Source organism: Strix uralensis, chromosome 3, assembly GCF_047716275.1.
Source record: "Strix uralensis isolate ZFMK-TIS-50842 chromosome 3, bStrUra1, whole genome shotgun sequence".
Lineage (NCBI taxonomy): Eukaryota > Metazoa > Chordata > Aves > Strigiformes > Strigidae > Strix > Strix uralensis.
The window spans coordinates 55,829,119-55,842,777 of NC_133974.1; the positions used below are offsets into that span (position 1 = coordinate 55,829,119).

General features: G+C 36.9%; 1 protein-coding gene across 1 annotated transcript in view; it reads left to right on the forward strand.

Annotated features, from left to right (window-relative positions):
• RFX6 (regulatory factor X6) overlaps nt 1-13,659 on the forward strand; it is a 36,593-nt gene that overhangs the window by 7,862 nt on the left and 15,072 nt on the right. The window contains exons 5-7 of the mRNA XM_074864758.1: nt 3,904-3,981; nt 7,013-7,040; nt 11,418-11,525. Of these exons, the coding sequence (XP_074720859.1) occupies nt 3,904-3,981; nt 7,013-7,040; nt 11,418-11,525 (214 nt within the window). The remainder of the gene's footprint in view (nt 1-3,903; nt 3,982-7,012; nt 7,041-11,417; nt 11,526-13,659) is intronic.

Sequence of the window (13,659 nt, forward strand, 5' to 3'; positions counted from 1 at the left end):
GGATTTAAAAAAGAACTCCTGCTCTAAGGTGTGGGATACAGGTGCCGTTCTAAGGTGTGAGATACACAACTGTGAGTTCCTTCTCTGATTGCAAGCAGCATTTGTCATCTCCAGTTCTGGGCAAAGGAGAATTAAAAATGGATCTAATAAGTCCTAGAACTTCAAGTCAGAGTCTCTCTCTCTCTGTGTTTACATTCAACAATCCATTTGTACAAAAGTGTCAATACTAAAACACTCATTTAAACATTTGACCAAGAAGGTACAACACATTGGACACAATTTTGTTAACAAAGTTCATTCATCTCTCATGCCCATGATAATCACTCCAGACTGCTGAATGTAGGGGAAGTTTTCTCTATTCCTGCTAAGCAGAAGACCCAGCACAATAAATACTGCAAACTGCTCTCTTAGATGAGTATTTCGTAGGCAACAGTTGTCTGTGCAGCAGGTTCTGAATCCACCTTTTTGCATAGGCAATGTTGAACATACTGTGGTCACTGCTAGAATTCAGTTATAAACTTCACGATACATGAATTACCTGGAGCAGCTATTCAGGAGGACGTACATACTACTCAGACCATACACACAGAAGACTGTTTGAGCTCAAGTTACAATTTAATTTCTTTGTAGACTTTGATCAATGATGAATCTTAGCTTTTATCCATCATGTCTGAAAACTATTATCTTATTTATTAGGAGTGATTTAGTGGGTTAATAAAACTGATATGGCAGCTGGCCCTGTGATAACAAGTTATTGCAAGTCCCTGAACAGCTTAAGCCTATCATTTCCTTATCAGCTATCATTTGTGTCAGTGTATGCTAAAATCAGGGCTACTAGTTGCATAGGAACATATGTTACAACAAGCCACTGAAATTAAAAGAGGAAAGCAGTGCAGCTTGTTTTTTAAAAAGTTTGTTACAAAAACTGAGAATAAGTTCCTTATGATGACAGGTTTCATTTTATTAATTATACAATAGAAATAGAAATAGTAAAATATATATATACTGTATATACACATAGAAATATGCACATAAAGAGGCAGAAAGAAGGTACTTGAAGTTGTAGGTTAAAGATGCTATCAGTGTGTCTGGGATGGGTATACTACTCTCAACAGGGAGCCTAAAATAAGCTATTCAGTTAATGACTTTGGCCTGTAAGAGAATAAAAATCTTCATACCTTATTACTCTGTGAAGTATGCCAGACAGAGCTTGGAAAATACAGATTATAGTTTTTTAATTGCTTCTGTGTCATGACTGGAAAGCTGTATTTTTTAGTACTAAAAATTCAACTACATAAATTGTTGAAGGAAATCAGAATGATAACTGCTATGCCTTTAATATACACAGAATAGGTACAGAAAATATCTATTCTCCACATAACAATATGTCACAATGGTAAATTCTGATATCTCAGGGCATTCCAGAGCAGGAACAAGTATGTTGCCTACCACTGGAAGCCTGAGAATACAAATCATGCAGCAGTTCCTGGTTCTAGCCCAAATATGTTAATATTGAATTAGATATTGAATAATCTAGATATTGAATCCTAAATTCGTAAAGAAGTAATGCTTTTCCTTGCCTCTGGCCCACTCCAACTTTAGCAGGGGGGAATTCCAAATTTGTGGTGGAAATATAAAATTTTATTTTTAGAATTTAAAAAATGGCATGTGATTGAAACTGGGAGATTTAGGGTGTTGGAATGAGATGTAGGCAACTGCTTGCTTACATGGCCAATGACAAATGTGCAGATAACATTGTTAAAGAAGCAATCACAGCTCTATTTTGTTTTTCATCCTGTTCAATGCACAAACTTCGCAATGTCAAGACTAAGTAAATGCTGTTATTTCAAAGAATCCATACATGTATATTTTCAATACCTCTTGTGTCACATCTAAAATTACTTTATTTTCATGAAAGAAGAAAAAATGTTCATGCCTTTAGCATTTGTGTAAGAACTCTGTCAAATATTAGGAATTTCCAGATCTAGGTCTTTGGCCCAAGTCTGTCTCTTTAATAGTCCTAAACCAAAAGTAGCGATTGAAAACCTTCAGGACTTTAACTCACAACACAGGTGACACATAGGTTCACTGTATGTGGACCGGAGGACAGCAGTCTGGCATTATGACATTGAATGAAAGGTCCCATTGGTATCCTAAACCACCTTGAGGTCTCACTTTGCTTTGATCAGCCAACCCTGACTTTAACAGATAAAAGGGGAACTGTTATGAGCAGATTGTCTGATGTCTGAGCTTCTGAGTATTAGCAGGTGTTTAAAAATGGTCAGTTCACCACATCACCATCCTTCAGAAAAATGCACTTAGGGGGCAAGAAAACTAACAGTAAGGAAATAGGGGAGAAATTTTGTCCTTCCTATGGGTTGTCAGGTGCCACTGTGATCTAGTGGTAGTATGTAGACTCATCAGTTTCAGGCAAACAGTAAAAGCTGTGATGTTTAACAGTAGCCACTTTCTGTCATGTCTCTTGGCTGTAAAATCCTGAATGCACACAACAGACTGTCCAGAAAGAGAATGACTATTTCAGCTGAGATTTTCAAAGCTACCTAGGTTAAGCAAATATATCACCCTAATGAACATCTTCTTAAATATCATTTGTATCTAATGCCTTTAGTCAGCTTTGTAAATATAAAGCATTTTAAGGTTTTGTTCTTATCTGTGACTGTCCCATACAAAAACAAACAGTAAGATTGTAATTTTTTTTAATGGGCATCACCAGGAACAGCAGAGATGAGCAGAAAACTTGTTTATGTGTTCTATGAACTATTTGCTGGGAGCTTTGTGTCTTGAGAGTGCATTTCTTCAAGCTTTTGAGAAGTTTCGGTGACATTAGTGCAATGCGTTGCAAAGTGTTACCTCTGTGTTAGGCTTGGTTTACACACAATGTACTTGAACTACAAGTGTTACTTCGAAGCAGTTCAGTTAAAGCAGCTGTCACATGGTGTTTTCAAGCTAATTTTAGTAAAAACCAAATGAACCTGAGTATACTGCCCATAACATTCTTAGACAAATTCAGTTTGACACAATCAGTTTTTAAATCTATTGAGTGGAATTTATAAGACAGGTCCTATCACCTTGGTCCTATCAAGCAAACTTTGCTATGATTGGTAAAGAAAGAGCTGTCCCCAGCTTGCTCTCCTGCCCTTCTCCTGAAGGTCACTTCTGTAGCAAAATCAGTGGGAAGCAGTAAGTAACCACTGCATAACCAGTTTTCTTATCACCAACCCACCCTCTTTAGTGTCTTCGGTTAAGATGTTGGGCTCAGCAGTGCAGAGCCTGAGCAATAGGCACATGTCTCCTTCTTCCAGCTCTATTTGGGAGCAGTAATTTCCAGGGGAGCAGCAAGGGAGACAAATGTGGATGAGAACTGCTTAAGTGGCTGAATAATTCAAAGTTGGTCAGTCTACAACCTCAGAGAAGAATGAATGGATGAGCATTTTCAGTCATAGGAGGCTGAACACTAGTTTATAGGGTACACTGGGGAGTTATTTTCAACTGAGAAGTGCTCTGTGGGACTGTCTAAATATAACAGTGGTAAGACTGATAAAATAATCCTGGTAGATCAAACCCAGCACACTTTCAAAGAATGAAGTAAAATGAAAGAGAATACACATTAGGGAAAAGAGATGTAATGTTTCTAGGAGATCTGCTGTTCCAGCTACATTCTTGTAAGAGAGAAAGTGGTTTAAATTTAAAGAATATCCTATCCTTGAATTTTGGATCAAATCATGACAATACTGTTTTCTCTGAGACCAGATTTTGTCTGATGTCAGTGAAAGAAATTGGTAGACACTGTTAAGAAAAATTTTCAGAAAGCATTGAAAATCCGTTTGACAGTTTGCTTCTCTTGACACATCACTCATAAACACTCCTCTTTTTTTCCCACAGGTATCACTATTATGGAATTGGCATTAAAGAAAGCAGTGCATACTACCACTCTGTGTATTCTGGAAAAGGCTTAACCAGGTACAATAACATAACTTCTGAGACTTAGTCAGTGAAGGTCTAACCTGAACCTTCCCTTAGGACACTAATTTTTGTTGATACCAGAACTAGTATTGCTGCATATGCCTGGTATTCCTAGATTTAAGTAGTGGTTTGCTTCCTAAAGACATTGATTTTGTTTTAAGAGGTTGATCTACATCTTTTGCTGCTGTCTTCCATCATGGCCCCACTGCAGTCAGCGCAGGGCTGCATCAACCTCTAACAGCAGAGGATTTGTTCAAGTTCTTGTGAGGCAGCAAAACGCCATTTCCAGAATACTTGTCTCATTCTGTTTGCTTGCGTGTCACTCTCTGAGTTCTTTCCCCAGGACAGCTTCCCATTATGAAACGTCTGGAGAATGGTGTGAAGCTGGCACCTGTGGGCAGGAGGGAGGGGTCAGCATAGATTAATATTTACAGGTCCTTTGACTGGCTAATATCAGTTTAAACCTAACCCAGGAAGCTCTAATTATATTTATTTAAGGGACAGCTAGCAGGATCAATACGTTACGATAGCTGCCTGTTGGTTTGCCAAAGATTAATAGTTCGTAAAACAAATGTCTCTGTTCACATATGGCTTGAATGACGGCTTTCATTGTCTACAGCAGTATACCTTTATAAGTAGGGACTCTGAGAAAGGAAAGGAATAAATCAATTCATCATCACACATAGAAAATTCAGTTGCTGGCAGATTTAGGTAATAACCAAAGAGACTTTTTCCAAACAATAGGACAAGTGTAAAAATTGATGGTAATGTTGCCAATGATGCTTAAAAGGAGGGATCTCTCCACTGCAGGGCTTACTTATGGTATAACAGACTGGAATAGACCATTTCCTTGTCCAGTATTTATCTAGAGCTGTGGAAATGTTGCTAGTACACAGCGAGATGAGGTTCTTTCATAATACAGAATTGTCTTGAACATATTGCTCATTTATTTAATTAACTAAAAGACAGTTATTTTCATTTAAGGGAATATAATCAATCTTAGTCCTCAGCTTTATGTCAGCCAGTGCCCTTTTCATGTAAAGCTCTGTCCTTGGACAGTCTAGCAGCAATGATTGCAAAGAAAGTGGAGGTTCTGAAAAATTCCCCCCAGCTGGATTTCTGACAATATACACTCATATAAAGATGGCATAGATACTCTCCAAGATTTTCAGGAGTGCTCACTAGATTCACTAGTTAGGAACCTTTTCTTTGTGTTAGGACTTGTGCTCTCATGTACGAGATGTTGAATTTTCAGGGTCCAGCAGTCAAATTGCCTCCCTAGCTGATTTAGAATAGAAGCTTAAATGCTCATTTTGCACAGTCTGGGCCATCACTGTGGTTGGATTTGTCTGTGTGAAGAGACTGATGCAGTAGCTTGGAGTTGAGAACAAACTTCTGGGTAAGGAAAGAGTCAGGCAGTGTAGGGATTCAAAATTGAGAGTGAATCTACCAGTTGCTGGCTGCTGCATATAATGATCCATCATAAAATCTGTCATTTGTCTGTTTTCTGTTCTGGTAGGTGAGCTATAAAAATGGTTCCTGAATCAAGCTTGGGAAATAGGCAGGGAAAATATATGTTGATAATGGGATCAGATCACACCATGTCCATGCACAAATATAGGCATATGGAGGCCTTTAGCACAAGGCATGTTAGATGGCAGCTTGTCAAAAGATTAGAAGGGGCAATGGGCCTCAGTTTAGTTGCCTAAATGCAACATGCCATTTCAAACTTAATTTGTTTCGTGTATTAATATTTACATAATTGAGCTAAGTACAGTAGTCCTTAAATGCAGGGTTGCAGATGCCCAAATCCTTAAATTTCACTGTTAATTTGACCTCCTGGTTCCATTAAATATCAAGTCTTGGACTGTAAAAGGAGCATACCTAACATCAGAAATTGTTACTTTCAACAGCACTGTGTGAAGGGTAGCTTTAGCTAGCAATTAAGGCACTGGAGGAGCAAAGCTAGCAGATGCTGCCTCATGTTTTTGCTGTACATTCTGTGTTCATTTTGCTGCACAATCTGTGTTCATTTTGCTGCGCATGTGGAAATCCGCAGTCCATAACAAATACATCCAGCTATGAAGCTAATTGGCTCCACGTTGTAATCAACTGCCTTCTTTCATACCCATTTATGAACAACCAAGGGAACTCTGTAGGTAACATATGCTGGATCATCCGCTCAGCCTCTGGTTTTCTCTTCTGCCAGCAGAGCATCTCAACAGCATGAAATCACAATATTGCTGCTAATAATTGTAAGACTTCATGTTGCCCACAGTATCTTATCAGTTGGCAGCTAGCAGAACAGGAAATAACAATAATCAATCAACATTTATCATTATACTGATCCATTAGAATCTCTATTGTTACACATTCTCTAGTTTAGTAGTTATAATTTAAAACACATGCTTTCTAATTTCTGCACTGAAGAGTTGCCTGAGAGTCCAGCGACTTCACTGGGAATCTCTCAGTTGGACTCTTTAATAGGACATTCACTATACTGCAACACATTTTTGCCAGTTAATGAATCTTTGATCTCAGAAATGCATTTCACCTGCATCAGAATAACACTGTGGTGAAAAAGAATGGAAAATCACTATGATTTCTTCATTTTCTTGAGAAGTGTAAATTCTAAATGTATTTTTTCTACTCTGAATTTACTCAGCTGTATCAAAAACTTTATGTATTTCCTGGTAAATAGCCTATGGACTTGCACCTATGCTGCCCTTTTGCTATTTGTGAAGTTGCAAAGATCCAAAGAAAAAACTGAAACTGGGTTTTATACTTTACTGTTTGGTCAGTGATCTGAATCTTCATGTTTTAGAAGACATCAGTAGGTTTCCTGATATCCTCAGGTACTTGCAAACCAATGGAAGAAGTTAAGAAAAACGCATGATTTTTATTATAATTACATTTGGGGAAATGTGATACTTTTTCTAAATGATTTATTTTTTATATGTGTATATATATACAAACTCTAAAAATGTTCTGCTTATAAAAAAATAATAAAATGTGTTTATTTTCAAAGGTTCTCTGGAAGCAAGTTAAAGAATGAGGTAAGTGCTGTAGTCTGTTTCCTTTCACTTCTGTTATTCAAATATTATGTGACCTGTGGTTTTATTTACATTCACTTCCTTGAAAATTACAACAATATTTTTCATTAAAGATTAGACTGCATAACCTTTTTTCAGAAAGCTGAGTATTTGCTGCTCTAAATATTCAAAGGAAAATAAGACTGGAAGACAGCTTCTGGGGTTCCTGTTCCAATCCAGTTCCCCATAACCACAGAGGTTCATAATAGACCCTCTTAAGCAAAGGATCAAGCTCTAGCTTAATTTTTTGCATCCATTACTTTTGCAGGAGGGCTTTTTGAAAATCTCATTTGTCTGATGGAAGCCAAAAGATTTTTTTTTTAATAAACTGAATTTTATACTTCCTGGTCAAGATTGTCTTTCTCCATTTTTTGCTCCTCATGACATTTTCCTGTGATATGTCTTTTTGCTGCTTTTGCTTGCTAGATGGAACAAGCAGCTGCTTTTAGTCACTTCTGATCAGCCTTATAGCCTTTCACTGTACTTGTTCAGATTTTAATATCTTTATAGAAAAAAAATCATACAGCCTTGTAAATGGCATGTCTCCAATGTCTATTGGAAATATCCCTTATGATGAACCCTAGAGCTGTGTTTACTTTTTTGTTGGTGGTGGTTTTTTCCCACAAGTAGTCTACATTTTCACTACTGTATACTATGGCTATAGTCAGTGTCATTCTGGTCATATTTATACTAGAAGATTATGGATTATTGTATATTAAGGGTTAAGGATTGCTCCCAGAATTTTTCTTTGACACTGAGTTCAACTGGCATGGAATAGCCTGCATCCATATTATTAAACTCCTGAACCTACAAAACAACATATGCTCATCTCAGCCACATTGCCACAGAGAAGAGTCCCTAGCATGCAGTAACTGTTGAAGCACGGCTGGGAATTTTTTGGGAGACTACTAATTGGCATGGGAGAAAAGAATGCCAGGGGCCATTCTGTTCTAGTATTGCCTGGGAATGTTTCCTGACACCACTTAATTTACTAGGCTAAATATACCCTCTGTGATCAACCGATACACAGCAAGTCTCTCCTTTTTCATTTCTAGATAAGCAACTCCTAGCTGATAGCAGAAATTCTTATTGGTTCTTGAGAGTGTAGCTTTGCTCTATTGATTTTCATCCCCTCTATTGCCATTATCTCAAAGCCATCCAGATCTTTCTACGTGACCTCTTGGTCTTCCTCTTTACTGATGATTTCATTAGCTTATGTCAGCCAATTTCATCTATTAAATGTTCAATGAGATCAGCCCCAAGTCTGATCTTTGAGAATCTTCACTTCAATCCCTTTTCAACCCAGTAGTTTCCCTGTCAACACAACCTGTTAGCATTTCAGCTCGAGTCAGTTTCTTAAACATTTTACATTCCTGTACTAATCCTGTTGTCACTAGCATAACTAATAATTTCCTATGGTGACACCATGTTAAGTATTATAGTGAGGTTCAGATAGATTAGATCTGCTGCATGTTAGATAATCAGCTATCTTATCAAAAAAAGGTAGTGCGAAGCCATGGCATATCCCAAACATATTCATCAGCACTACTACAGCATTCATTCTTTCAGAGTTTTGGGATGAAAAATGGCATAAATGAATACACATTTACTTCCATCTCTGTTGTGGCATTCCCAGTCTGTTTGGGAATTGACAGTCCCATAAACCTTGTCTTGTTTCTGCCTCAAAGTTCAATACCTTTGTCCTCCCAGAAAAAGAATCACAGAGAAGTCAGTGGAAATAAGTGAGGAAGTATGAGTTTTGGATTGTCTAGCTTTGTGTTGTCTGAAATTATTCAGGCAACTCTTAAAAGAAAAGCATGTCTTTTATGGTCAAAACTGAATTTTAACAACTTCAGTGTGTTGAAAATTTGGCATCATACTTTCCATTAAAGTGAACAGGTGATATATTCTTATTCATTTGCTCAAAAGTACATGCAATTAGGTATTCCAGAAAGATTTACAATGATTGCATAAGGTGTAATTCTCAGAAGGAACATAAAGACATTGAAAAGATGTTAAAGCACTGATTGTCTAAATATACTGAGTAAATGGCATTTGAATGAACACTTATTGAGTGCCAGGGACACTGTTTACTTCTGGTATGTTTTATCACATTTTCTAGTATTCTCTCTGTAGGGGAGATATCAGCAAATTCTTTTATCTAAACCAGTTAGTGCTCCATTACAGTCTGGATGGTTAATTAGGCAGATAATATTACTGTCATTATCTTAATGTTAAATGGCCATTAGAAACAGATGGCATTAAATTGAAAGGGCAAGTGGCAGTGGGTTAAAATATTAAGCCTAGAACTGAAGCACAGTCATATAAGTCCATTAGCAAGGTAAAAACCATTGCAGATTATCTTCTCTTAAAACCTCCCACCACCATCACTGCCTTCTTTTAAATGAACTAATCCCTTTTAATCAGAGCTTTTAATATATTTTGTGGGTAATTGCATAATAAAATCATTAGGATTACTCTTGTTATTAAAAAAAGCAAACCTCCTGGTACTGATAGGCAATTATAACAGTGCAAAAGTATTGACATGAATTAGTACTAATGTTTCTAATTTTCTACAATTTCTTTGACTTAGAGCTTTATATGTATTTGAATAGTAGGTAGCACAGGCAAAGTGTGTTTACAGAATGTATGCTTTCATTCCTTGCTGTCTGTTTCAGCAGACATATCACCCTATAAAAATAGAGCTATATATATGGTGGATGTCAGCTATAGTTTTCTGAATTCAGTATTTAAGAGAATTTCACTTGAAACTGGCCTCCAATCCATGAATCAATATTTATGGGAAAGTACTCCCCTTTGCACACTTCTACACTAAATGTTACACTATATACCTACTATTCCCACTTCAGTGAAATCTGACTGTATGCAAAGGAGTAGGAAAAGGCCACTTCAAGTACCGTTCAAAAGCCTCGTGCATGGTCATAAATTCCATCCATTAGTACAAAGGGAATCTGCACAGAAGTAAATGGGTTTACTGCAGGAATATGCAGAAGGCCTGCTCAAGGCTCTGTAGACTGCCTTGATGTAAGGACTGGGTGGGCTATAATGGAACAAAGGGTTTCAGCCAAATACTGTTCTCTAGGTTTGAATGCAATCCTATAAGAGTAAGTACAATTCAGTCAGTAAGGACAGAATCATAGTACAGATTTTATTGCTTCTCTTGAGGACGAGGGTTTCATCTTAATTATATAATTTGAGAGCTTAATAAGCGTAATGTGGTGAGCATTATAAATATCAGCATAGTAACACTATATCACTACAGAATGTTACTGCTCAACTTTACTGAGAAGTAGACTAAATCACATTTTGTGAGAGTATTAGGTTAGGAATCTAAACAAGGGTTGATTTACCATATATTGCTTCACGGTCATTATCCACACATACAAGACTGCTTGTTGTTTCATCCTTCAATCCCATCTCTCTAAAGGCTATCATCTAATAATTATTCAATTATCTTTTCTCACTCTGTAACTAGTACAAGATGTGTCTATGATATTTTAGATGTCACAAGCTAAAGATGCTCGAGAAGTGAACTCTTTAAGAACTGAAAGAAACTCTCAGATCAGCAGAATGTAGCATAGTTCAGGAGAAATTGATCTTGTCTCCAGGTCAGCATTGACCGTGCCTCAGAAAAGTAAATGGAGAACAATAAACATCTGGGAATATCATTCTTACTGAGATACAAAACTGGGACTTCCTGTGAAGTCTGCCACAATCAGAGAGAGCTATATAACATATACTTAGTTCAGAAGTGTCCATAGACCCTACATACCATTGCATCCGTAACACCGTAAAATATTATCAAACTTTATGATAAACTAAAATAATGGTTACCATAGTAAACCAGCAGAAATCACTATTGCTGTGCTATCAGGGCAGGAAGAGAGCAGGGGAGAACAATATCTCCAGATCCTTGCACTAGAAAGCTACATAATAAATTAAATTTAGGGTCTCCCTGAGGATATCACAGTCCATACTGTAGAGGAGAGTAGTATTCCACTTTAGTTTTTAAACATAGATTAAATCCAAAGCTTGTAGAATTCCATGAAGTAATGTGGCTCAAAGGCTGCATCACTGAAAAATGTATTTGGTGAAGTTTAGATCTATGCATATATTTAATTACCTTCTTGAGCTGGAATCCAGATCTGGATAAGCATCAATATTTTGGAAGGATTATCAGAATGTAAATATTCTGGAACTTTAAGAGACTCAAATATACTTGTATGTGAGAGATAATATACAAGTTTGGCACAAATTGTTTGTTTGAGTTGAATCTATATTAGCTATTTCAATGTTCCTGTTTTTTCTCTTCTGTTTCAGGGTGGTTTCACTCGTAAATATTCTCTGAGTTCTAAAACTGGAACTCTCCTCCCAGAGTTTCCAAGTGCTCAACACCTTTTGCTTCAAGGGTGCATTTCTAAAGACAAGGTAATATGTGAGCTACTTCTCTTCTGACTTACAGATCAAAAATTGCCACAGAATGTTTCTTCATATCTTAGCCTTTGAGGTATTGACATGAAAGAGCCAGAAATGTCCATAATCAAACAGAGGTGACTGATTTATAGAGGGGGCAAACCTTTACTAACACCGATTAACTGGCTTTCCACTGGAAAGGTGGTTGAATTATTTACCTATTAACTGACCTAGTATTTTACAAACTGATGGTATGTAAGACGGGGAGAGCAAAACAAACAAATAACTAAGAGTTGTATTCATTCCAAATGCCTTTGGATTTAAGGTAAATTTTGTTCTGATTAGATCAGAACAAATAATTCACAACCAATAATTAGATGAACTTTACTCTTTTTCATTAACTGTTTGAAAAGAGACTGTGAAAATTTGAGGTTTTTTTTTTTAAATTAGTAAAATCATATTCCTCAAATCAATATTCAGTATTACTCAGCCTAAAGGTAACTGTTCAGTTAGAAGTATTGCTGGTTTTGTGTCTTTGACTCCTTGCCTGTGTGTTACATGTATGTTGTTTCTGGTCATGTTACAGGCTTACTTCCCTGAATTGTGCTAGAAATATTTTGATACACATTGTGAACTCTCCAATTTAACCTCCAGTACAGGTCATGATGGAGGCTGTCTTGAGATATGTTGCTTTAAAGCTTTTTGTTTTATGAGCCTTCCCTCTTACGTTTGTTCTATGAAAGTAGTGAAGCCTATGATTCCTGTTGTGAGGAGCTAAACAAAAGGAGTCATCTATAGTACAGAGATCTTAGCTGAAAATCTTACAGTTCCTAAAGAAAGCCCAAGAACTGGTGTACTCAGCAGTGTGCATCACCTGCTGCTATAGTCTCTGTCAGTTAATTGACATCTCTCATGTATACAGCATTGTCATAACATTTAAATCTGAAGAGCTTTTGAGGTTCCCTGCAGAGCCAACACAGCAGTGTAAGCAAAACTCAATTTTACCACTCTGACAATGAAGAAAAAGATGCAACTCATTTTCTCTTCATTTTTGGTTCAGCAGCATGTAATTGCTCTGATGTTGGAACAAGCAGGGCTTTGTGGGTGACTGTCTAGGGACAGACTCATGGAGTTATGAGGAGACTGTGGGAAGAGAGATAAATTTCCATGTGTCTTCCACTCTCTCTCTCCTTGCTGCTCTTACCGCATTCCTTGTTCTCTTATTTCTTTCCTTACTGTCTTTCTCCTCCTTCAGCTTATTTGACTAAGGGTTATTGAATGTAAGATATTTAGGTACTGTGTTGAACAGAGCCCATAGATGAAGTTTGACTTCTGCATTAAACTCCTAAGAAATTGCATGCAACTGAGATCTCTGCAGAGTCCATAAATGTAGCAGTCTGCACTAAAATGGATTGATAATTTCTGCATTTTAGGCTTCTGAAGAGAACTTACCCAAACTTTAAACTTCCATCAACCCCTACAAAAAAAAATTCTTTAAAATGTTCTTGAATCTCACACTTTGCCATTGTTTTTCAAAGATATGTAATTACAGAAGCAGCTCTGGAAGTCAGCAAGGTCCATTTTTAAAGAAATCTATATGCTAAACCTATTGAAATAAGGTGGTACTAGGTTCATTTGAAACCTGATATTGGTTTGCCAGAGAAGTTCACAAGCTGTGACAAACGTTCTGTGATTCTGGACCATAAGGATGGTTTTGCTAGCATTTTTCTTTCCTTAAAATACTTTACAAATTTCTTGGTTTATAATTTGCTACAATTTTAAAAATTTACTACCATTTTTACAAAGTCTTGTAATACCTCTGCACAGTTATTAGCCTGGTGAGATGAAAGGGAGTTCTGCTTTTTAAAGTTCAGTTCGTGTAAGGCAGTGATTAAACTTTGACCAAATGACTGGCAGCTATTTTCTCATTTGTCCAACTAGATGATGTTTCAGAACACTCATAGACGCCTATAGTAGCCTAATGATTAACTTGCACTACTCTTTGGGATTAATCTTCACTTCAGAAAGGTGAATTTACTTTACCATCTGACTGGCTAATCTAGCTACTGCCTTACTTTGATTTCCACATGTATACAGATTCAGATGCTACATTTCTGACAACAGCATTGAGACTTAAAGGTGTCAAAAA